We start from the raw sequence: 26,411 nt of genomic DNA, 5'->3' as shown, positions 1-26,411 counted from the left end.
TAATAAAGAGGAAGTGTCTCTGGGTTATCTGCATCTCCTGTGAGCAGTGACAACCTTCAGAAGAGCAATAAACTATGTGGAAAAGAAGAAATATCATCTGCATCAGATAGGCAGCAGCACTGGAGTGCCTAGAGCAGTTCAAGCAGGCAGCCATGGAGTAAGGTACGAAGATGCAGGAGATTATGATGTCCTCCTCTCCATGGAAGATGCAATTTCAGTCCTCCATTGGGCTGAGTGGAGGCACAGCGCCCTTGAAGCAGGCCGACTCATAGTGTTTGTTCAGATATGATTTGAGAGCGAAGGTCTTGCTGCAACGTTTGCACTTGTAGTGTTTGAAGGCAGAGTGCGTCTGCATGTGGGCACGGAGGTTGGAGCGGTCAGCAAAAGCTTTGCCACAGTGGGCACAGCCAAAGGGCTTTTCACCAGTGTGGGACCTCATATGGCCCTGCAGAAGCCATGGTCGGCTGAAGGCTTTCCCACAGGTTTCACACTTGTGCTTGAGGTCATGTGTGAGTAGATGCATGGCCATGGCCGGCATGGACACATATACCTTGCCACAGGTTGAGCACTTCTTGGCTAGCTTGCTATCCAGGCTGCGATGAGTTTGCTTGTGTCGACTTAAGTTTGAAGATGTGGCATAGCTCTTTCCGCACTCACTGCAGCTGTGCCGCTGAATGGAACGCCCTCCAGTTACCACCTTACGTCGGGAGCGCCCATCTGTGATGAAGAAGGCATCCACTGAGTAACCCTCGCTGACTGCTGTGTCCCCATTAATGTAGCCACCTGTGATCTCTGACCGTGGGCTGTCAGGTGGTTCAGAATCAGGGGCCCCGTACTCGCTGTGCACCGCTGTGTAAAGGGCATCTGGAGAGTGGACTTTGATGGCTCCATTGCTGTCCCCATTGTATACAGAAGGGGTGATATATTCACTGATGTAACCTGAAAAGAGAGGTACACGGGGTCACTGTGAGCAGCGCAACAACAATGTGAGACACTCAACCCGCGTATACAGACACCTCGGCCCCCCGACTACATTCACATTCTCTGTATTTATGTTGGTGGCCTGGGTGGTGCGGGGCAGTGCAAGTGGAGAAGCTAGTAACCTTCAAAGCCTGGACAAAGTCAGCTTGATGTCCCAGAGGTTTACAAATCCTTCATACTACACACAGGTCCTTTTATACCGCTCTTCATACTACACACAGGTCCTTATATACCGCTCTTCATACTACACACAGGTCCTTTTATACCGCTCTTCATACTACACACAGGTCCTTTTATACTGCTCTTCATACTACACAAAGGTCCTTATATACCGCTCTTCATACTACACAAAGGTCCTTTTATACCGCTCTTCATACTACACACAGGTCCTTTTATACTGCTCTTCATACTACACAAAGGTCCTTTTATACCGCTCTTCATACTACACACAGGTCCTTTTATACCGCTCTTCATACTACACACAGGTCCTTTTATACTGCTCTTCATACTACACACAGGTTCTTTTATACCACTCTTCATACTACACACAGGTCCTTTTATACTGCTCCTCATACTACACACAGGTCCTTTTATACCGCTCTTCATACTACACACAGGTCCTTTTATACTGCTCTTCATACTACACACAGGTTCTTTTATACCACTCTTCATACTACACACAGGTCCTTTTATACTGCTCCTCATACTACACACAGGTCCTTTTATACCGCTCTTCATACTACACACAGGTCCTTTTATACAACTCTTCATACTACACACAGGTCCTTTTATAATGCTCTTCATACTACACACAGGTCCGTTTATACTGCTCTTAATACTACACACAGGCCCTTTTATACTGCTCTTCATACTACACACAGGTCCTTTTATACCGCTCTTCATACTACACACAGGGCCTTTTATACCGCTCTTCAGTCTACACACAGGTCCTTTTATATTGCTCTTCATACTACACAGAAGTCCTTTTATACTGCTCATAATACTACACAAAGGTCCTTTTATACCGCTCTTCATACTACACACAGGTCCTTTTATACCGCTCTTCATACTACACAAAGGTCCTTTTATACCGCTCTTCATACTACACACAGGTCCTTTTATACCGCTCTTCATACTACACACAGGTCCTTTTATACCGCTCTTCATACTACACAAAGGTCCTTTTATACCGCTCTTCATACTACACACAGGTCCTTTTATACTGCTCTTCATACTACACACAGGTCCTTTTATACCGCTCTTCATACTACACACAGGTCCTTTTATACTGCTCTTCATACTACACACAGGTCCTTTTATACCGCTCATCATACTACACACAGGTCCTTTTATACTGCTCTTCATACTACACAAAGGTCCTTTTATACCGCTCTTCATACTACACACAGGTCCTTTTATACTGCTCTTCATACTACACACAGGTCCTTTTATATCCCCCTTCATACTACACACAGGCCCTTGTATACTAATCTTCATACTACACAGAGGTTCTTTTTATACCGCTCATCATACTACACACAGGTCCTTTTATACTGCTCTTTATACTACACACAGGTCCTTTTATACCGCTTTTCATACTACACAAAGGTCCTTTTATACTGATCTTCATACTACACAGAAGTCCTTTTATACTGCTCATAATACTACACAAAGGTCCTTTTATACCACTCTTCATACTACACACAGGTCCTTTTATACCGCTCTTCATACTACACACAGGTCCTTTTATACCGCTCTTCATACTACACACAGGTCCTTTTATACTGCTCTTCATACTACACACAGGTCCTTTTATACCGCTCTTCATACTACACAAAGGTCCTTTTATACCGCTCTTCATACTACACACAGGTCCTTTTATACTGCTCTTCATACTACACACAGGTCCTTTTATACTGCTCTTCATACTACACACAGGTCCTTTTATACCGCTCTTCATACTACACACAGGTCCTTTTATACCGCTCTTCATACTACACACAGGTCCTTTTATACTAATCTTCATACTACACAGAGGTTCATTTTATACCGCTCATCATACTACACACAGGTCCTTTTATACTGCTCTTCATACTACACAATGGTCCTTTTATACCGCTCTTCATACTACACACAGGTCCTTTTATACTGCTCTTCATACTACACACAGGTCCTTTTATACCGCTCTTCATACTACACACAGGCCCTTGTATACTAATCTTCATACTACACAGAGGTTCTTTTTATACCGCTCATCATACTACACACAGGTCCTTTTATACTGCTCTTCATACTACACAAAGGTCCTTTTATACCGCTCTTCATACTACACACAGGTCCTTTTATACTGCTCTTTATACTACACACAGGTCCTTTTATACTACTTTTCATACTACAAACTGGATTCCAAAAAAGTTGGGACACTAAACAAATTGTGAATACAAACTGAATGCAATGATGTGGAGACGGCAAATGTCAATATGTTATGTGTAATAGAACGTAGATGACGGATCAAACGTTTAATCCGAGTAAATGTATCATTTTATAGGAAAAATACGTTGATTCAAATCTTCACGGTGTCATCAAATCCCTAAAAAGTTGGGACAAGTAGCAATAAGAGGCTGGAAAAAGTAAATTTGAGCATAACGAAGAGCTGGAAGACCAATTAACACTAATTAGGTAAATTGGCAACATGACTGGGTATAAAAAGAGCTTCTCAGAGCGGCCGTGTCTCTCAGAAGCCAAGATGGGGAGAGGATCACCAATTCCCACAATGTTGCGCAGAAAGATAGTGGAGCAATATCAGAAAGGTGTTACCCAGCGAAACATTGCAAAGACTTTGCATCTATCATCATCAACTGTGCAGAACATCATCCGAAGATTCAGAGAATCTGGAACAATCTCTGTGCGTAAGGGTCAAGGCCGTAAAACCATACTGGATGCCCGTGATCTCCGGGCCCTTACACGACACTGCACCACAAACAGGAATGCTACTGTAAAGGAAATCCCAGAATGGGCTCAGGAATACTTCCAGAAACCATTGTCAGTGACCACAATCCACCGCGCCATCCGCCGCTGCCAGCTGAAACTCTACAGTGCAAAGAAGAAGCCATTTCTAAGCAAGATCCACAAGCTCAGGCGTTTTCACTGGGCCAGGGATCATTTACAATGGAGTGTGGCAAAATGGAAGACTGTTCTGTGGTCAGACGAGTCACGATTCAAAGTTCTTATTGGAAATCTGGGACGCCATGTCATCCGGACCAAAGAGGACAAGGACAACCCAAGTTGTTATCAACGCTCAGTTCAGAAGCCTGCATCTCTGATGGTATGGGGTGGCATGAGTGCGTGTGGCATGGGCAGCTTGCAGGTCTGGAAAGGCACCATCAATGCAGAAAAATATATTCAGGTTCTAGAACAACATCTGCTCCATCCAGACGTCATCTCTTTCAGGGAAGACCCTGCATTTTTCAACAAGATAATGCCAGACTAAAAAGACAGGGTGGCATTAGCAGGAGGTGCTCAAACCCACATGCAGTCGTGCATATATACAGGGGAGCAAATCCTGCACTTGTGGCCCGTTGCTAATGGCGATCCCCAGCAAAATGCATACAGTGGAGGATGCCCGCGGCGAACCACAAGTACCACAACAGACATCCCACACACGGTAGCAAGTGCGTATGTCATAATCAATATAACAATATAACAAAACAACAACAAATACAGGTGCACTCTGCAGTCTCACTAAACCCTCAAACTGATTTTAAAATTGAGAGATTAGTCAACATGTCCTACGGTGTAGAACATGTCTGAGCCCGGGCACCGAGCCAAGGTTTCTCAAGTAGCCCGGGACCTAACACTCTCCTACCTGAGCCGTATGGGCAATGCCAGGAGCCAGTGGGCAAATTACAGGAGCATTAGGCCGACTCACAAACAGCTCACCAGTTACCTCCAGCATGTAACCATGCTTGCAATGGGAGGAGGGAGGAGTCTGCGAGTCCCACTCAAGACTGGCTGATATGGCCCAGGCCTCACAGGTGCACCTAAATGTGGCCTGTAGATGGAAAACAGGCACATTTAAATTGGAGTTTATACACCTCCAGGAATCTATATATACAAACTAAAAAGACAGGGTGGCATTAGCAGGAGGTGCTCAAACCCACATGCAGTCGTGCATATATACAGGGGAGCAAATCCTGCACTTGTGGCCCGTTGCTAATGGCGATCCCCAGCAAAATGCATACAGTGGAGGATGCCCGCGGCGAACCACAAGTACCACAACAGACATCCCACACACGGTAGCAAGAGGCCTGGGCTATATCAGCCAGTCTTGAGTGGGACTCGCAGACTCCTCCCTCCTCCCATTGCAAGCATGGCTACATGCCGGAGGTAACTGGTGAGCTGTTTGTGGGTCCGCCTCACGCTCCAGTAATTTGCCCACTGGCTCCTGGTATCGCCCATACGGCTCAGGTAGGAGAGTGTTAGGTCCCGGGCTACTTGAGAAACCTTGACGTGGTGCCCGGGCTTAGACATGTTCTACACCGTAGGACATTATTATTATTATTATTATTATTATTTATTATTTAAGCGCCATTCCTTCCCTGGCGCTGTACATATGATAAGCGGTGCACATACATAACAGACAATTGTACTAATCATAAACAAGATGAGTTACAAACTGGTACAGAAGGAGAGAGGGCCCTGCCCGCGAGGGCTTACAATCTACATGGTATGGGAGAAGGACACAGTAGGTGCGGGTGAAGCGGGTCATGGCGGTATAGAGGCAGCAGGGTCACTGGTTGTCGGCTTGTCTGAAGAGGTGGGTTTTCAGGTTTCTTTTGTAGGATTCCACTGTAGGTGAGAGTCTGATATGTTGGGGTAGCGAGTTCCAGAGTATGGGGGATGCACGGGAGAAATCTTGGAGTCGATTGTGGGAAGAGGCGATAAGAGGAGAGGAGAGAAGGAGGTCTTGTGAGGATCGGAGAGTGCGTGTGGGGATGTATTGGGAAAGTAGCTCAGAGATGTAGGGAGGGGACAGGTTATGGACGGCCTTGTATGTGTTTGTCAGTACTTTGAAGTGGATTCGTTGGGCAATGGGGAGCCAGTGAAGGGATTGGCAGAGGGGAGAGGCAGAGGAGTAATAAGGTGAGAGGTGGATTAGTCGGGCAGCAGAGTTGAGGATAGATTGACTAATCTCTCAATTTTAAAATCAGTTTGAGGGTTTAGTGAGACTGCAGAGTGCACCTGTCTTTGCTATTGTTTTGTTATATTGTTATAAAGATAATGCCAGACCACATTCTGCACCAATCACAACATCATGGCTGCGTAGGAGAAGGACCCGGGGACTGAAATGGCCGGTCTGCAGTCCAGATCTGTCACCTATAGAGAACATTTGGCGCATCATAAAGAGGAAGGTGCAACAAAGAAGGCCCAAGGCGATGGAACAGTTAGAGGCCTGTATTAGACAAGAATGGGGGAGCATTCCTATTTCTAAACCTGAGAAACTGGTCTCCTCGGTCCCCAGACGTCTGGTGAAGGTTGTGAGAAGAAGGGGAGATGCCACACAGCGGTGAAAATGGCCTTGTCCCAACTTTTTGGGGATTTGTTGACACCATGAAATTCTGATTCAACATATTTTTCCCTTAAAATGGTGCATTTTCTCAGTTTAAACTTTTGTTCCGTGATTTATGTTCTATTCTGAATAAAATATTAGAAGTTGGCTCCTCCACATCATTGCATTCAGTGTTTACTCACGATTTGTATCGTGTCCCAACTTTTTTGGAATCCGGTTTGTACACGCAGGTCCTTTTATACAGCTCTTCATACTACACACAGGCCCTTCATAACTTTCTTCATACTACACACTTCCTTCATACTGTTCTTCATGATACATAGAGTATAATCTAAGACCATCCTGAACTGTAAGACTGGCAGTTCACATAACGCAGCTGTTAGCTGAACGCTCTTTCAGACAACAGTTATCACTCCTGATCCCCTCAAACTCAAACTTTTTGGGCTAGGCAGGCATGTGTTCTCAGTAGGAATAGGGGGAGGAAGCTTCTGCCAGACACCTCTGTCCTCCTTCATACTCCTCTTTCTCCCTGCAGGCTCCTTTGTCCCCCTGTCAGAGCTGTCTGTCCTCCCCCCAGACCCCTCTGTCCTCCTCCAGACCCCTCGGTCCCCCTCCAGACCCCTCGGTCCCCCTCCAGACCCCTCTGTCCTCCTCCTACAGACCCCTCTGTCCTCCGTCAGACTCCTCTGTCACCCTCCAGAGTCCTCTGTCCTCCTTCAGACCCCTCTGTCCTCCTCCAGGCCTCTCGGTCCTGCTCCAGACTCCTCTGTCATCTTTCATATTCCTCTGTCTCCCTCCAGAGCCCTTTGTCTCCCTCCAGAGCTGTTTTTCCTCCCCCAGACCCCCCTGTCCTCCTCCAGACCCTCTGTCCTCCTCCAGACCCTCGGTCTTCCTCCTCTTCAAGACCCCTCTGTTCTCCTCCAGACTCCTCTGTCCACATACAGACCTCTTTGCCCCACCTCCAGACCCCTTTTTCCTCCTCCTCCAGACCCCTTTGTCCCCTTCCAGAGCTCTCTGTCCTCCCTACAGACCCCTCTGTCCTATTCCAGACACCTCTGTCCCCTTCCAGACCCCTTTGTCCCTCTCCAGACCCCTCTGTCCTCCTTCCCCAGACCCCTCTGTCCTCCTCCAGACCCATAAGTCCCCCTCCAGACTCCTCTGTCCACCTTCAGACCCCTCTGTCCTCCATCTCCAGACCGCTATGTCCCCCTCCAGACCCCTCTGTCCTCCTCCTCAAGACCCCTCTATTCTCCTCCAGACCCTCTGTCCTCCATTAGACCCCTCTGTCCTCCTCCAGATCCCTCTGTCCTCCTCCAGAGTCCTTTGACCTCCAGACCCCTCTGCCCTCCTTCCTCCTCCAGAGTCATTTGTCCTCCTCCAGACCCCTTTGTCCCCCTCCAGAGCTGTCTGTTCTCCCCCCAGACCACTCTGTCTCCTCCATACCCCTTGGTTCCCCTCCAGACCTCTCTGTCCTCCTCCTCCAGACCCCTCTGTTTTCCTCCAGACTCCACTGTCCCCTTCCAGACTACTCTGTCCTCCTCCAGACCCCTCTGTCCTCCTCCAGACCCCTCTGTCCTCCTCCAGGCTCCTCTGTTTCCTTTCCACACCTCTTTCCTCCTCCAGGCTCCTCTGTCCTCCTCCAGACCCCTCTGTCCTGCTCCTCCAGACCCCTCTGTCCTGCTCCTCTAAACCCCTCTGTCCTCCTCCTCCAGACCCCTCTGTCCTCCTTCATACTTCTCTGTCTCCCTCCATAGCTCTTTGTCCTCCTCCAGACCCCTTTGTCCCCCTCTAAAACTGTCTGTCCTCCCCCCAGACCCCTCTGTCCTCCTCCAGACCCCTCTGTCCTCCATCATACTCATCTGTCCCCCTCCAAACCCCTCGGTCCTCCTCCAAACCCCTCGGTCCTCCCCCATATCCCTCGGTCCCCCTCCAGACCCCTCTGTCCTCCTCCTCCAGACCCCTCGGTCCTCCCCCATATCCCTCGGTCCCCCTCCAGACCCCTCTGTCCTCCTCCTCCAGACCCCTCGGTCTATCTACAGACCCCTTTGTCCCCCTCCAGACCCATATGTCCTCCTCCAGACCCCTCTGTCCTCCTTCATACTTCTTTGTCTCCTTTCAGAGCCCTTTGTCCTCCTCTAGGACCCTTTGTCCTCCTCCAGACCCCTTTGTCCCCCTCTATACCTCTTGGTCCTCCTCCTGACCCCTCTTTACTCCTCCTCCAGACCCCCTGTCCTCCTCCAGACTCCTCTGCCCTTCTCCAGACTCCTCCAGACCCTTCTGTCCTCCTCCAGACCCCTTGGTCTGCACCAGACACCTCTATCCTCCTCCAGACACCTTTATCCCCCTCCAGATCCATCTGTCAAAACCTTTTGTCTCCCTCAAGAGCCCTTTTATCCTCCTCCAGACACCTCTGTCCTCTTCCAGACTCCTCTGTCCCCCTCCAGACCCCTTTGTCTCCCTCCAAACCCTGCGGTCCACCTCCAGACCCTTCTTTCCTCCTCCTCCATTCTGCAGACCCCTCTGTCCTCCTCCAGACTCCTCTGTCTTCCTTCAGACTCCTCTGTCCCCCCTCAGACTCCTCTGTCCTCCTCCATACCCCTCTGTCCTCCTCCAGACCCTTCTGTTCTCCTCCTTTAGACCCCTCTGTTCTCCTCCTTTAGACCCCTCTGTTCTCCTCCAGACTCTTCTGTCCACCTCCAGACTCCTCTGTCCTCCTCCAGATCCCTCTGTTACCCTCCAGACCCCTCTGTTCCCCTCCAGACCCCTCTATTCTCCTCAAGACCCCTCTGTCCCCTTCAGACTCCTCTGCCCCCTTCCAGACCTCTTTGTCCTCCTCCAGACTGACCCCTCTAATCTACTCCAGACTCCTCTGTCCTCCTCCAGACCCCTCTATTCTCCTCCAGACCCTCAGTCCTCCTCCTCCTCCAGACCGCTCTGTTCTCCTCTAGACTCCTCTGTCCACCTCCAGACCTCTTTGTCCCCCTCCAGACTCCTCGGTCCTCCTCCAGACCCCTCTTTCCTCCTCCTCCAGACCCCTCTTTCCTCCTCCTCCAGACCCCTCTTTCCTCCTCCTCCAGACCCCTCTGTCCTCCTCCAGGCTCCTCTGTCCCCCTTCAGACTCCTCTTTCCTCCTCCAGACTCCTCTGTCCTCCTCCAGACCTCTTTGTCCCCCTCCGGACCCCTCGGTCCTCTTCCAGACCCTCAGTCCTCTTCCTCCTCCAGATTCCTCTGTCCTCCTCCAGACCCCTCTGTCCTCCTCCAGACCCCTCTGTCCTCCTCCAGACCCATCTGTCCTCCTCCAGACTCCTCTGTCCCCCTTCAGACTCTTCTGTCCTCCTCCAGACCCCTCTATTATTCTCCAGACCCCTCTATCCTCCTCCAGAACCCTTGGTCCTCCTCCTCCGGACCCCTTGGTCTTCCTCCTCCAGACCCCTCTGTCCTCCTCCAGACCTCTTTGTCCTCCTCCAGACCCCTCTGTCCTCCAGACCCCACTGTCCTCCTCCAGACCCCACTGTCCTCCTCCAGACCCCTCTATTCTCCTCCAGACCCTTCTGTCCTCATCCAGACCCCTCTATTATCATCCAGACCCCTCTATCCTCCTCCAGACCCCTTAGACCTCCTCCTCCAGACCCCTTAGACCTCCTCCTCCAGACCCCTTGGTTCTCCTCCTCCAGACCCCTCTGTCCTCCTGCAGACCCCTCTGTCCTCCTCCAGACCCCTCTGTCCTCCTCCAGACCCCTCTGTCCTCCTGCAGACCCCTCTGTCCTCCTCCAGACTCCTCTGTCCTCCTCCAGACTCCTCTGTCCTCCTCCAGACCCCTCTGTCCTCCTCCAGACCCCTCTGTCCTCCTCCAGACCCCTCTGTCCTCCTCCAGACCCCTATGTTTCCCTCCAGACCCCTCTGTCCTCCTCCAGACCCCTTTGTCCCCCTCCAGACCCCTCTGTCTCCTTCCAGACCCCTCTGTCTCCCTCCAGACTCCTCTGTCCCCCTCCAGACTCCCCTGTCCCCTTCCAGACCCCTCTGTCCTCCTCCAGACTGACCCCTCTATTCTCCTCCAGACTGACCCTTCTATACTCCTCCAGACTCCTCTGTCCTCCTCCAGACCCCTCTATTCTCCTCCAGACCCCTATATCCTCCTCCAGACCCATCGGTCTTCCTCTAGACCCCTCTGTCCTCCTCCAGACCCCTCTGTCCTCCTCCTCTGTCCTCCTCCAGACCCCTCTGTCCTCCTCCAGACCCCTCTGTCCTCCTCCAGACCCCTCTGTCCTCCTCCAGACTCCTCTGTCCCTCTCCAGACCCCTCTGTCCTCCTCCAGACCCCTCTGTCCTCCTCCAGACCCCTCTGTCCTCCTCCAGACCCCCCTGTCCTCCTCCAGACCCTTCTGTCCCTCTCCAGACCTCTCTGTCCTGCTCCAGACTGAACCCTATATTTTCTTCTCCAAACCCCTCTGTCCCCCTCCAGACCCCTCTGTCCCCCTCCAGACCCCTCTGTCCCCCTCCAGACCCCTCTGTCCCCCTCCAGACCCCTCTGTCCTCTTCCAGACCCCTCTGTCCTCTTCCAGACTCCTCTGTCCCTCTCCAGACCTCTCTGTCCTCCTCCAAACCCCTCGGTCCTCCTCCAGACCCCTATGTTTCCCTCCAGACCCCTTTGTCCCCCTCCAGACCCCTTTGTCCCCCTCCAGACCCCTTTGTCCCCCTCCAGACCCCTCTGTCTCCTTCCAGACCCCTCTGTCTCCCTCCAGACTCCTCTGTCCCCCTCCAGACTCCTCTGTCCCCTTCCAGACCCCTCTGTCCTCCTCCAGACTGACCCCTCTATTCTCCTCCAGACTGACCCTTCTATACTCCTCCAGACTCCTCTGTCCTCCTCCAGACCCCTCTATTCTCCTCCAGACCCCTATATCCTCCTCCAGACCCATCGGTCTTCCTCCAGACCCCTCTGTCCTCCTCCAGACCCTTCTGTCCTCCTCCTCTGTCCTCCTCCAGACCCCTCTGTCCTCCTCCAGACCCCTCTGTCCTCCTCCAGACCCCTCTGTCCTCCTCCAGACCCCTCTGTCCTCCTCCAGACCCTTCTGTCCCTCTCCAGACCTCTCTGTCCTGCTCCAGACTGAACCCTATACTTTCTTCTCCAAACCCCTCTGTCATCCTCCAGACCCCTCTGTCCCCCTCCAGACCCCTCTGTCCCCCTCCAGACCCCTCTGTCCTCCTCCAGACCCCTCTGTCCTCTTCCAGACTCCTCTGTCCCTCTCCAGACCTCTCTGTCCTCCTCCAAACCCCTCGGTCCTGCTCCAGACCCCTTTGTCTTCCTCCAGATTCCTCTGTCCTCCTGCAGACCACCCTGTCCTCCCCTCCAGACCCCTCATTCCTGTTCCAGTCCCCTCGGTCCTCTGTTCCTCTCCAGACCCCTTTGTCCCCCTTCAGATCCCTTTGTCCTTCTCCAGACTCCCCTGTTCCCCCCCAGACTCCTCTGTCCTCCTCCAAACTTCTCTACTGTTCGCTGCATGTAAGTAGTTTCAGAGGGAACGGGCTTCCACTGAGGTTTCGGGGGTGACAATGTCTTCACAGGGCAGCTGAGGGCCTTTTGAAGGCCCCCAGGTCTGCCTTCTGTGAATGACTATTAGGCCAGAGACGCAGTCTGAACATCATATGTGGTGGTAACAATGAAAACTACAAGTCTTCCTGTGCTTGGCTCAGTGCTGCTCCCTTCTGGCTTTCCTCATCTTTGCAGCGTCCCCGTCCTGATTTCCCACACCTCAGTGTTTTCTTCCTCTGCCCATATCCAGGGGCTGGTGGTATCTCCTCCTCCAGGTACTGCCAACTACATGGAGCTTCCCTGTGACCCAGTTCTGATTCTCCCTATGCAAAAGTCACCCCCAGATCCTGCCCTAGGAACCCCTCTAATCCTGGTGTCTCCTGTATGATCAGCAGGAGGTTGGACCCAATATTAAGAGCAGGTGACCCCAGTATCAGTGGAACACTGGTGGAGACAAGGTAACGATAACCCCAGTATTAGGGAGACATTTGATGAGATATGGAGAGGGTGACCCCAACATCAGGGGGACATTGGGCTGAGAAAAGCAGAGGATGACTCCATTATCAGAGGAACACTAGAAATAGGTGACCCCAGTATTCAGGGTGTCTTTGGGGTGACGCTATATTTAGTTTGTCTTGGGAGTGATGCTATATTAAAGGTGTCTTGTGGGTGACGCTATATTAAAGGTGTCTTGGGGAATACGCTATATTCAGGGTGTCTTGGGGTGATGCTGTATTTAGGGTGTATTGGGGATAACGCTGAATTCAGGGTGTCTTGGGGGTGGTGCTGTATTCAGGGTGTCTTGGGGTGACGCTGTATTCAGGGTGTCTTGGGGTGACGCTGTATTCAGGGTGTCTTGGGAGTGATGCTATATTAAAGGTGTCTTGTGGGTGACGCTATATTAAAGGTGTCTTGGGGAATACGCTATATTCAGGGTGTCTTGGGGTGATGCTGTATTTAGGGTGTATTGGGGATAACGCTGAATTCAGGGTGTCTTGGGGGTGGTGCTGTATTCAGGGTGTCTTGGGGTGACGCTGTATTCAGGGTGTCTTGGGGTGACGCTGTATTCAGGGTGTCTTGGGGGTGACACTGTATTCAGGGTGTCTTGGGGGTGACGCTGTATTCAGGGGGTCTTGGGGGAGATGCTGTATTCAGGGTGTCTTGGGGTGGTGCTATATTCAGGGTGTCTTGGGAGTGATGCTGTATTCAGGGTGTCTTGGGGTGACGCTGTATTCAGGGTGTCTTGTGGGTTATGCTGTATTCAGGGTGTCTTGTGGGTTATGCTGTATTCAGAGTGTCTTGGGGTGACGCTTTATTTAGGGTGTCTTGCGGTGATGCTGTATTCAGGGTGTCTTGGGGGTGACGCTGTATTCAGGGTGTCTTGGGGGTGATGCTGTATTCAGGGTGTCTTGGGAGTAACGCTGTATTCAGGGTGTCTTGGGGTGATGCTGTATTCAGGGTGTCTTGGGGTGATGCTGTATTCAGGTAGTCTTGTGGGTTATGCTGTATTCAGGTAGTCTTGTGGGTTATGCTGTATTCAGGTAGTCTTGTGGGTTATGCTGTATTCAGGGTGTCTTGGGGTGACGCTGTATTCAGGGTGTCTTGGAGTAAAGCTGTATTCAGGGAGTCTTGTGGGTTATGCTGTATTCAGGGTGTCTTGGGAGTGGTGCTGTATTCAGGGTGTCTTGGGAGTGGTGCTGTATTCAGGGTGTCTTGGTAGTGATGCTGTATTCAGGGTGTCTTGGGGTGATGCTGTATTCAGGGTGTCTTGTGGGTTATGCTGTATTCAGGGTGTCTTGTGCGTTATGCTGTATTCAGGGTGTCTTGGGGGTGACGCTGTAATCAGGGTGTCTTGGGGGTGACGCTGTATTCAGGGTGTCTTGGGGGTGACGTTGTATTCAGGGTGTCTTGTGGGTGACACTTTATTCAGGGTGTCTTGGGGGTGATGCTGTATTCAGGGTGTCTTGGGGGTGACGCTGTATTCAGGGTGTCTTGGGGGTGACGCTGTATTCAGAGTTTGTTCGTGATGCTGTATTCAGGGTGTCTTGGGGGTGATGCTGTATTCAGGGTGTCTTGGGGGTGGTGCTGTATTCAAAGTGTCTTGGGAGTAACGCTGTATTCAGGGTGTCTTGGGGTGATGCTGTATTCAGGGTGTCTTGTGAGTTATGCTGTATTCAGGTAGTCTTGTGGGTTATGCTGTATTCAGGGTGTCTTGGGGTGACGCTGTATTCAGGGTGTCTTGGGGTAAAGCTGTATTCAGGGTGTCTTGTGGGTTATGCTGTATTCAGGGTGTCTTGTGGGTTATGCTGTATTCAGGGTGTCTTGGAGTGGTGCTGTATTCAGGGTGTCTTGGGAGTGATGCTGTATTCAGGGTGTCTTGGGGTGATGCTGTATTCAGGGTGTCTTGTGGGTTATGCTGTATTCAGGTAGTCTTGTGGGTTATGCTGTATTCAGGGTGACGCTGTATTCATGGTGTTTTGGGGTGACGCTGTATTCAGGGTGTCTTGGGGTAAAGCTGTATTCAGGGTGTCTTGTGGGTTATGCTGTATTCAGGATGTCTTGGGGTGATGCTGTATTCAGGGTGTCTTGGGGGTGACGCTGTAATCAGGGTGTCTTGGGGTTGACGCTGTATTCAGGGTTCTTGGGGTTTACGCTATATTCAGGATGGCTTGGGGGTGATGCTGTATTTAGGGTGTCTTTGGGGTGACGCTATATTTAGTTTGTCTTGGGAGTGAGGCTATATTAAAGGTGTCTTGAGGGTGACACTATATTAAAGGTTTCTTGGGGGTGATGCTGTATTTAGGGTGTCTTGGGGATAATGCTGTATTCAGGGTGTCTTGGGGTGGTGCTGTATTCAGGGTGTATTGGGGGTGACACTGTATTCAGGGTGTCTTGGGGGGACACTGTATTCAGGGTGTCTTGGGGGTAATGCTGTATTCATGGTGTCTTGGTGACGCTGTATTCAGGGTGTCTTTGGGGTGACGCTCTATTCAGGGTGTCTTGGGGGTGATGCTGTATTGATGGTGTCTTGGGGGTGACGCTGTATTCAGGGTGTCTTGGGGGGTGACGCTGTATTCAGAGTGTCTTGGGGGTGACGCTGTATTCAGAGTTTGTTCGTGATGCTGTATTCAGGGTGTCTTGGGGTGATGCTATATTCAGGGTGTCTTGGGGGTGGTGCTGTATTCAGGGTGTCTTGGGAGTAACGCTGCATTCAGGGTGTCTTCCGGTGATGCTGTATTCAGGGTGTCTTGTGGGTTATGCTGTATTCAGGTAGTCTTGTGGGTTATGCTGTATTCAGGTAGTCTTGTGGGTTATGCTGTATTCAGGGTGTCTTGGGGTGACGCTGTATTCAGGGTGTCTTGGAGTAAAGCTGTATTCAGGGTGTCTTGTGGGTTATGCTGTATTCAGGATGTCTTGGGGGTGATGCTGTAATCAGGGTGTCTTGGGGGTGACGCTGTAATCAGGGTGTCTTGGGGGTGACGCTGTAATCAGGGTGTCTTGGGGGTGACGCTGTATTCAGGGTTCTTGGGGTTTACGCTATATTCAGGATGGCTTGGGGGTGATGCTGTATTTAGGGCGTCTTTGGGGTGACGCTATATTTAGTTTGTCTTGAGAGTGAGGCTATATTAAAGGTGTCTTGGGGTGACGCTATATTAAAGGTGTCTTGGGGGTGATGCTGTATTTAGGGTGTCTTGGGGATAATGCTGTATTCAGGGTGTCTTGGGGTGGTGCTGTATTCAGGGTGTCTTGTGGGTGACGCTGTATTCAGGGTGTCTTGGGGGTGACACTGTATTCAGGGTGTCTTGGGGGGGACGCTGTATTCAGGGTGTCTTGGGGGTAATGCTGTATTCATGGTGTCTTGGTGACGCTGTATTCAGGGTGTCTTGGGGGGGACGCTGTATTCAGGGTGTCTTGGGGGTGATGCTGTATTCAGGGTATCTTTGGGGTAATGCTATATTCAGGATGGCTTGGGGTGACGTTGTATTCACGGTCTCTTTGGGGTGACGCTGTACTCAGGGTGTCTTGGGGTGATGCTGTATTTAGTGTGTCTTGGGGGTGATGCTGTATTCAGAGTGTCTTGGGGAGTGACGCTGTATTCAGTGTGTCTTGGGGGTAATGCTATATTCAGGATGGCTTGGGACTGATGCTGTATTCAGGGTGTCTTGGGGGTGATGCTGTATTCATGGTGTCTTGGTGATGCTGTATTCAGGGTGTCTTGGTGACGCTGTATTCAGGGTGTCTTGGGGTGACGCTTTATTCAGGGTGTCTTGGGATTGACACTGTATTCAGGGTGTCTTGGGGGGGTGATGCTGTATTCAGGGTGTCTTGGGGGTAATGCTATATTCAGGGTGTCTTAGGGGGTGATGCTGTATTCAGGGTGTCTTGGGGGTAATGCTATATTTAGGATGGCTTGGGGGTGATGCTGTATTCAGGATGTCTTTGGGGTGACGCTGTATTTAGGGTGTCTTGGGGGTGATGCTGTATTCATGGTGTCTTTGTGACACTGTATTCAGGGTGTCTTGGGGTGACGCTGTATTCATGGTGTCTTGGTGACGCTGTATTCAGGGTGTCTTGGGGTGACGCTGTATTCAGGGTGTCTTGGGGAGTGACGCTGTATTCAGGGTGTCTTGGGGGTAATGCTATATTCAGGATGGCTTGGGACTGACGCTGTATTCAGGGTGTCTTGGGGGTGATGCTGTATTCATGGTGTCTTGGTGACACTGTATTCAGGGTGTCTTGGGGTGATGCTGTATTCAGGATGTCTTGGGGTGATGCTGTATTCAGGGTGTCTTGGGGTTGACAGTGTATTCAGGGTGTCTTGGGGGGTGACGCTTTATTCAGGGTGTCTTGGGGGTGACGCTTTATTCAGGGTGTCTTGGGATTGACACTGTATTCAGGGTGTCTTGGGGGGGGTGATGCTGTATTCAGGGTGTCTTGGGGGTAATGCTATATTCAGGGTGTCTTAGGGGGTGATGCTGTATTCAGGGTGTCTTGGGGGTAATGCTATATTTAGGATGGCTTGGGGGTGATGCTGTATTCAGGGTGTCTTTGGGGTGACGCTGTATTTAGGGTGTCTTGGGGGTGATGCTGTATTCATGGTGTCTTTGTGACACTGTATTCAGGGTGTCTTGGGGTGACGCTGTATTCATGGTGTCTTGGTGACGCTGTATTCAGGGTGTCTTGGGGTGACGCTGTATTCAGGGTGTCTTTGGGGTGACGCTCTATTCAGGGTGTCTTGGGGTTATGCTGTATTAATGTTGTCTTGGGGAGTGACGCTGTATTCAGGGTGTCTTGGGGGTAATGCTATATTCAGGATGGCTTGGGACTGACGCTGTGTTCAGGGTGTCTTGGGGGTGATGCTGTATTCAGGTTGTCTTGTGGGAGACGCTGTATTCAAGGTGTCTTGGGGTGATGCTGTATTCAGGTTGTCTTGTGGGTGACGCTGTATTCAGGGTGTCTTGGGGGTAATGCTGTATTCAGGGTGTCTTAGGGGTGATGCTGTATTCAGGGTGTCTTGGGGGTGATGCTGAATTTAGAGTGTCTTGGTAATGCTGTATTCAGGGTGTCTTGGGGGTGATGCTGTATTCAGGGTGTCTTGGGGGTGAAGCTATATTCAGGGTGTCTTGTTTTTTTTTGCTATATTCAGGATGGCTTGGGGTGACGCTGTATTCAGGGTGTCTTTGTGGTGACGCTATATTTAGGGTGTCTTGGGAGTGATGCTATATTAAAGGTGTCTTGGGGGTTACGCATATTAAAGGTGTCTTGGGGAATACACTATATTCAGGGTGTCTTGGGGTGATGCTGTATTCAGGGTGTCTTGGGGGTGAAGCTGTATTCAGGGTCTCTTGTAGGTTATGCTGTATTCATGGTGTCTTGGGGCTGACACTGTATTCAGGGTGTCTTAGGGGTGATGCTATATTCAGGATGGCTTGGGGGTGATGCTGTATTCAGGGTGTCTTGGGGGTGACGCTGTAATCAGGGTGTCTTGGGGGTGATGCTATATTCAGGGTGTCTTGGGGGTGACGCTCTATTCAGGGTTCTTGGGGTTTACTCTATATTCAGGATGGCTTGGGGGTGATGCTCTATTCAGGGTGTCTTTGGGGTGACGCTATATTTAGTTTGTCTTGGGAGTGAGGCTATATTAAAGGTGTCTTGGGGTGATGCTATATTATAGGTGTCTTGGGGGTGATGCTGTATTTAGGGTGTCTTGGGGATAATGCTGTATTCAGGGTGTCTTGGGGGTGACACTGTATTCAGGGTGTCTTGGGGGTGACACTGTATTCAGGGTGTCTTGGGGGTGACGCTGTATTCAGGGTGTCTTTGTGGTGACGCTATATTTAGGATGTCGGGAGTAATGCTATATTAAAGTTGTCTTGGGGTTTACGCTATATTAAAGGTGTCTTGGGGAATACGCTATATTCAGAGTGTCTTGGGGGTCATGCTGTATTTAGGGTGTCTTGGGGATAATGCTGTATTCAGGGTGTCTTGGGGGTCATGCTGTATTCAGGGTGTCTTGGGGGTGATGCTGTATTCAGGGTGTCTTGGGGGTGATGCTGTATTCAGGGTGTCTTGGGGGTGATGCTGTATTCAGGGTGTCTTGTGGGTTATGCTGTATTCATGGTGTCTTGTGGGTTATGCTGTATTCATGGTGTCTTGGGGGTGACGCTGTATTCAGGGTGTCTTGGGGGTGACGCTGTATTCAGGGTGTCTTGGGGGTGACGCTGTATTCAGGGTGTCTTGGGGGTGATGCGATGCTGTATTTATGGTGTCTTAGGGGTAACGCTATATTCAGGATGGCTTGGGGGTGACGCTTTATTCAGGGTGTCTTTGGGGTGATGCTGTAGTCAGGGTGTCTTTGGGTTGACGCTATATTAAAAGTGTCTTGGGGAATACGCTATATTCATGGTGTCTTGGGGGTGCTGCTATATTCAGGGTGTCTTGGGGGTAATGCTATATTCAGAGTGTCTTGGGGGTGACGCTGTATTCAGGGTGTCTTGGGGGTGACGCTATATTAAAGGTGTCTTGGGGAATACGTTATATTCAGGGTGTCTTGGAGTGACGCTGTATTCAGGGTGTCTTGGGGATAACACTATATTCAGGATGTCTGGGGGGTGACCCTGTATTTAGGGTGTCTCAGGAATGAATGACACTATATTCAGGGTGTCTTGGGGTGATGCTGTATTCAGGGTGTCTTAGGGATGATGCTATATTCTGTGTGTCTTGGGGGTGATGCTGTATTCAGGGTGTCTTAGGGATGATGCTATATTCTGTGTGTCTTGGGGGTGATGCTGTATTCAGGGTGTCTTAGGGTTAACGCTATGTTCAGGATGTCTTGGGGGTGATGCTATATTCAGGGTGTCTTAGGGTTAACGCTATGTTCAGGATGTCTTGGGGGTGATGCTATATTTAGGGTGTCTTGAGGGTGACGCTATATTCAGGATGGCTTGGGGGTGACGCTATATATCAAAGGTGTCTTGGGGAATACGCTATATTCAGGGTGTCTTGGAGTGACGCTGTATTCAGGGTGTCTTGGGGATAACGCTATATTCAGGATGTCTTGGGGGTGACGCTGTATTCAGGGCGTCTTAGGGATGGCGCTAAATTCAGGGTGTCTTGGAGGTGACGCTGTATTCAGGGTGTCTTAGGGATGACGCTATATTCATGGTGTCTTGGGGGTGACGCTGTATTCAGAGTGTCTTGGGGGTGATGCTGTATTCAGGGTGTCTTAGGGATGATGCTATATTCAGGGTGTCTTGGTGTTGACGCTGTATTCAGGGTGTCTTGGGGGTGATGCTATATTCATGGTGTCTTGGGGGTGACGCTGTATTCAGGGTGTCTTGGAGGTGACGCTGTATTCAGGGTGTCTTAGGGATGACGCTATATTCATGGTGTCTTGGGGGTGACGCTGTATTCAGAGTGTCTTGGGGGTGATGCTGTATTCAGGGTGTCTTAGGGATGACGCTATATTCAGGGGGTCTTGGTGTTGACGCTGTATTCAGGGTGTCTTGGGGGTGATGCTATATTCATGGTGTCTTGGGGGTGACACTGTATTCAGGGTGTCTTGGGGGTGACTCTGTATTCAGGGCGTCTTAGGGATGACGCTATATTCATGGTGTCTTGGGGGTGACGCTGTATTCATGGTGTCTTGGGGGTGACGCTGTATTAAAGGTGTCTTGTGGATGACGTTATATTCATGGTGTCTTGGAGGTGATGCTGTATTCAGGGTGTCTTTGGGGTGACGCTATATTCAGAGTTTCTTGTGGGTGATGCTGTATTCAGGTTGTCTTGGGGGTGACGCAATATTTAGGGTGTCTTGGGGTTGACGCTATATTCAGGGTTTCTTGTGGGTGACGCTGTATTCAGGGTGTCTTATGGTTGGCGCTGTATTTAGGGTGTCTTGGATTCAGAGTGCCTTGTGGGTGACGCTGTATTCAGGGTGTCTTATGGGTGACACTGTATTTAGTGTGTCTTGTGGGTGATGCTATGCTCAGGGTGTCTTGGTGTCCCTGGCATGTTTGGGGTGATGCAGGGCGTGTTATTCTCGGCAGTCTGCGCTCTGCTGTTAGACACCCTGTTGCTCGCCTGGCAGGTATGAATGTAATCCCCAGTCATCCTCAGCAGAGCTTTTCTCCCATGTCAGTGCGACCCTCTGCAGAAGCGGCCCCTCTAGGGTTAATTCTTGGTATGCAATATCCCGAGCTGCGCATTCAGCGGATTTCCCAGAATAGAATCCGACTTCTTATTTCCATCCAAAACAATGAGATTCCAGCAGTGGTGAGCCCCTCGCCCCTCCTGCATCCTCCTCCCCCGCCTGGAACCTCTCAAGGTCAGCAGCTGGGATTCAGGAGTCCCGGCTGTGGGGGGCACCAGTGGGGGAGGGATGGGGGTCTGTGATTATCCCCATCATTGTCCAGGGGAGGCTGCGTCCTGTCCCCGCTGGACCACCAGCCCCCCCGGCACCGTGCCCTTGAATGGATGCAGCAATAGCAGGAGCCGCAGAGAACAACCTCCCTCCACTCCCCCACTCTAAATATAGTTCTGTGTGGAAACCAGACGCCTTATAGCAGCTGCAGAGCATTGCGCCTGTGTGATGCCAACTGTAGAGGGTTGCATGAGTGTTGTATGAAGCTTTTTGAATTGGAGCCATTGTGCTGTGTGATGCTAACTGTAGAGGGTTGTATGTGTGTTTGAAGCTGCAGAGCATTATGTATGGGTGTCAGCGGCTGAAGAGCATTATGCATGGGTGTCAGCGGCTGCAGAGCATTATGTATGAGTGTCAGAGGCTGCAGATCATTATGTATTGGTGTCAGTGGCTGCAGAGCATTGTGTATGGGTGTCAGCGGCTGCAGAGCATTATGCATGGGTGTCAGCGGCTGCAGAGCATTATGTATGGGTGTTATCGGATGCAGAGCATTATGTATGGGTGTCAGCGGCTGCAGATCATTATGTATTGGTGTCAGTGGCTGCAGAGCATTATGTATGAGTGTCAGAGGCTGCAGATCATTATGTATTGGTGTCAGTGGCTGCAGAGCATTGTGTATGGGTGTCAGAGGCTGCAGAGCATTGTGTATGGGTGTCAGCGGCTGCAGAGCATTGTGTATGAGTGTCAGCGGCTGCAGAGCATTGTGTATGAGTGTCAGCGGCTGTAGACCATTGTGTATGAGTGTCAGCGGCTGCAGAGCATTATGTATGGGTGTCAGCGGCTGCATAGCATTGTGTATGGGTGTCAGCGGCTGCAGAGCATTGTGTATGGGTGTCAGCGGCTGCAGAGCATTGTGTATGGGTGTCAGCGGCTGCAGAGCATTGTGTATGGGTGTCAGCGGCTGCAGAGCATTGTGTATGGGTGTCAGCGGCTGCAAAGCATTGTGTATGGGTATCAGCGGCTGCAGAGCATTGTGTATGGGTGACATCGGCTGCAGAGCAGTGTGTATGGGTGTCAGCGGCTGCAAAGCATTGTGTATGGGTATCAGCGGCTGCAGAGCATTGTGTATGGGTGTCAGCGGCTGCAGAGCATTGTGTATGGGTGTCAGCGGCTGCAGAGCATTGTGTGTGAGTGTCAGAGACTGCAGAGCATTGTGTGTGAGTGTCAGCGGCTGCAGAGCATTATGTATGGGTGTCAGCGGCTGCAGAGCATTGTGTATGGGTGTCAGCGGCTGCAGAGCATTATGCATGGGTGTCAGCGGCTGCAGAGCATTATGTATGGGTGTTATCGGCTGCAGAGCATTATGTATGGGTGTCAGCGGCTGCAGATCATTATGTATTGGTGTCAGTGGCTGCAGAGCATTATGTATGAGTGTCAGAGGCTGCAGATCATTATGTATTGGTGTCAGTGGCTGCAGAGCATTGTGTATGGGTGTCAGAGGCTGCAGAGCATTGTGTATGGGTGTCAGCGGCTGCAGAGCATTGTGTATGAGTGTCAGCGGCTGCAGAGCATTGTGTATGAGTGTCAGCGGCTGTAGACCATTGTGTATGAGTGTCAGCGGCTGCAGAGCATTGTGTATGGGTGTCAGCGGCTGCAGAGCATTGTGTATGGGTGTCAGCGGCTGCAGAGCATTGTGTATGGGTGTCAGCGGCTGCAGAGCATTGTGTATGGGTGTCAGCGGCTGCAGACCATTGTGTATGAGTGTCAGCGGCTGCAGAGCATTGTGTATGGGTGTCAGCGGCTGCAGAGCATTGTGTATGGGTGTCAGCGGCTGCAGAGCATTGTGTATGGGTGTCAGCGGCTGCAGAGCATTGTGTATGGGTGTCAGCGGCTGCAGAGCATTGTGTATGGGTGTCAGCGGCTGCAAAGCATTGTGTATGGGTATCAGCGGCTGCAGAGCATTGTGTATGGGTGTCAGCGGCTGCAGAGCATTGTGTATGGGTGTCAGCGGCTGCAGAGCATTGTGTGTGAGTGTCAGAGACTGCAGAGCATTGTGTGTGAGTGTCAGCGGCTGCAGAGCATTATGTATGGGTGTCAGCGGCTGCAGAGCATTGTGTATGGGTGTCAGCGGCTGCAGAGCATTGTGTATGGGTGTCAGCGGCTGCAGAGCATTATGTATGGGTGTCAGCGGCTGCAGAGCATTATGTATGGGTGTCAGAGGCTGCAGAGCATTATGTATGAGTGTCAGAGGCTGCAGATCATTATGTATGGGTGTCAGCGGCTGCAGAGCATTGTGTATGGGTGTCAGCGGCTGCAGAGCATTATGTATGGGTGTCAGCGGCTGCAGAGCATTATGTATGAGTGTCAGCGGCTGCAGAGCATTATGTATGAGTGTCAGAGGCTGCAGATCATTATGTATGGGTGTCAGTGGCTGCAGAGCATTGTGTATGGGTGTCAGAGGCTGCAGAGCATTGTGTATGGGTGTCAGCGGCTGCAGAGCATTGTGTATGGGTGTCAGCGGCTGCAGAGCATTGTGTATGGGTGTCAGAGGCTGCAGAGCATTGTGTATGAGTCTCAGAGGCTGCAGAACATTGTGTATGGGTGTCAGAGGCTGCAGAGCATTGTGTATGAGTGTCAGAGGCTGCAGAGCATTGTGTATGAGTGTCAGAGGCTGCAGAGCATTGTGTATGAGTCTCAGAGGCTGCAGAACATTGTGTATGGGTGTCAGCGGCTGCAGAGCATTGTGTATGGGTGTCAGCGGCTGCAGAGCATTGTGTATGGGTGTCAGCGGCTGCAGAGCACTGTGTATGGGTGTCAGCGGCTGCAGAGCACTGTGTATGGGTGTCAGCGGCTGCAGAGCACTGTGTATGAGTGTCAGAGACTGCAGAGCATTGTGTATGGGTGTCAGCGGCTGCAGAGCATTGTGTATGGGTGTCAGCGGCTGCAAAGCATTGTGTATGGGTATCAGCGGCTGCAGAGCATTGTGTATGGGTGTCAGCGGCTGCAGAGCACTGTGTATGGGTGTCAGCGGCTGCAGAGCACTGTGTATGGGTGTCAGCGGCTGCAGAGCATTGTGTATGAGTGTCAGCGGCTGCAGAGCATTGTGTATGGGTGTCAGCAGCTGCAGAGCACTGTGTATGGGTGTCAGAGGCTGCAGAGCACTGTGTATGGGTGTCAGCGGCTGCAGAGCACTGTGTATGGGTGTCAGCGGCTGCAGAGCATTGTGTATGGGTGTCAGCGGCTGCAGAGCATTGTGTATGGGTGTCAGCGGCTGCAGAGCATTGTGTATGAGTGTCAGCGGCTGCAGAGCATTGTGTATGGGTGTCAGCGGCTGCAGAGCACTGTGTATGGGTGTCAGCGGCTGCAGAGCACTGTGTATGGGTGTCAGCGGCTGCAGAGCATTGTGTATGGGTGTCAGCGGCTGCAGAGCATTGTGTATGGGTGTCAGCGGCTGCAGAGCACTGTGTATGGGTGTCAGCGGCTGCAGAGCATTGTGTATGGGTGTCAGCGGCTGCAGAGCATTGTGTATGGGTGTCAGCGGCTGCAGAGCATTGTGTATGGGTGTCAGCGGCTGCAGAGCACTGTGTATGGGTGTGAGCGGCTGCAGAGCATTGTGTATGGGTGTCAGAGGCTGCAGAGCATTGTGTATGAGTGTCAGCGGCTGCAGAGCATTGTGTATGAGTGTCAGCGGCTGCAGAGTATTGTGTATGAGTGTCAGCGGCTGCAGAGCATTGTGTATGGGTGTCAGCGGCTGCAGAGCATTGTGTATGGGTGTCAGCGGCTGCAGAGCATTGTGTATGGGTGTCAGCGGCTGCAGAGCATTGTGTATGGGTGTCAGCGGCTGCAGAGCATTGTGTATGGGTGTCAGCGGCTGCAGAGCACTGTGTATGGGTGTCAGCGGCTGCAGAGCATTGTGTATGGGTGTCAGCGGCTGCAGATCATTATGTATTGGTGTCAGTGGCTGCAGAGCATTATGTATGAGTGTCAGAGGCTGCAGATCATTATGTATTGGTGTCAGTGCTGCAGAGCATTGTGTATGGGTGTCAGAGGCTGCAGAGCATTGTGTATGGGTGTCAGCGGCTGCAGAGCATTGTGTATGAGTGTCAGCGGCTGTAGAACATTGTGTATGAGTGTCAGCGGCTGCAGAGCATTATGTATGGGTGTCAGCGGCTGCATAGCATTGTGTATGGGTGTCAGCGGCTGCAGAGCATTGTGTATGGGTGTCAGCGGCTGCAGAGCATTGTGTATGGGTGTCAGCGGCTGCAGAGCATTGTGTATGGGTGTCAGCGGCTGCAGAGCATTGTGTATGGGTGTCAGCGGCTGCAGAGCATTGTGTATGGGTGTCAGCGGCTGCAGAGCATTGTGTATGGTTGTCAGTGGCTGCAGAGCATTGTGTATGGGTGTCAGCAGGGTCGGGGCTCTGCAGTGCCATGTGTATACTGGGGAGAGACACGGGAGCTGCTGAGGAGGTTATTTACTAACACTGTGCTCACTGCGGGCCCCTGGACGGACCAATCAGCGGTCGGTGGCCCTGCTACCAGCCCTGTGATTGGCTGCTCTCAGGAAGTGCTGCACCATCGCACCTTTTAGTGAGTTGTGGCGCAGTCTTTGGGGTTGCTGGTGTGGATCTTGTGTGAAGTTATGTGCATGTGGCGGATGGTGGGGGTTGTACTGCTGTGCAACCGGTGTATAGAACCTTATACAACCCTGGATCGGCAGTCAACGAGTGACATCAGGAGCAAGTGACAAACTCGGCTACAGCTGCAGGCGCTGAGCCCTGCTACACCTGTGCGCACTCAGCACCCCTACATCTGCAAACTCGGCTCTGCTCCCTCTGTATACACTGAGCCCTGCTACACCTGTGGGCACTCAGCACCCCTACATCTGCAAACTCGGCTCTGCTACATATGTGTATAAACGTCCCACACGGCACTTACCTTTCTCAGAGAGGTGCGCAGGGAGGTCGGCGCGGTGCCGGATGTACGCATTGTCGCCGTCTGTCGAGCAGAAGCCGTCCTTCACCTTCTTGACCAGAAAGGACCTTGGCATCGTGCCCTCCAGAGGTGAAAGGTCAGAGCAGAGTCAGGAGGAGGAGGGGGCTATCCACCTGCAGGTCCCCTCCACCCTCCTCCAGTAGGGGGCACAATGGGGTCAGAGGCAGTGAGGGGGGCACTGGGCACAGCCCTGGCCCTCAGAGGAAGCGCAGCCTCTGCTGGGCACCATGAGGTCGGAGGTTCAGCGCCGGACAGCGGAGCCTCCGGACTTCAGCACCGGACAGCGGAGCCTCCGGACTTCAGCACCGGACAGCGGAGCCTCCGGACTTCAGCACCGGACAGCGGAGCCTCCGGACTTCAGCACCGGACAGCGGAGCCTCCGGACTTCAGCACCGGACAGCGGAGCCTCCGGACTTCAGCACCGGACAGCGGAGCCTCCGGACTTCAGCACCGGACAGCGGAGCCTCCGGACTTC

The 26,411-nt window shown here is 51.6% G+C and overlaps 1 protein-coding gene across 1 annotated transcript; it reads right to left on the bottom strand.

Annotated features, from left to right (window-relative positions):
* Positions 1-214: 214 nt before the first annotated feature.
* Positions 215-25,991, bottom strand: SCRT1 (scratch family transcriptional repressor 1). Its single transcript, XM_044295696.1, has 2 exons — positions 25,880-25,991; positions 215-939 (listed from the first exon to the last, which is right to left on the bottom strand). Exons 1-2 carry the CDS (start codon positions 25,989-25,991, stop codon positions 215-217), a joined length of 837 nt encoding a protein of 278 aa, XP_044151631.1.
* Between the last annotated feature and the right edge of the window lie 420 nt (positions 25,992-26,411).

This window comes from Bufo gargarizans, chromosome 5 (assembly GCF_014858855.1).
Source record: "Bufo gargarizans isolate SCDJY-AF-19 chromosome 5, ASM1485885v1, whole genome shotgun sequence".
Lineage (NCBI taxonomy): Eukaryota > Metazoa > Chordata > Amphibia > Anura > Bufonidae > Bufo > Bufo gargarizans.
This window is presented reverse-complemented; position numbering and strand designations above follow the sequence as displayed.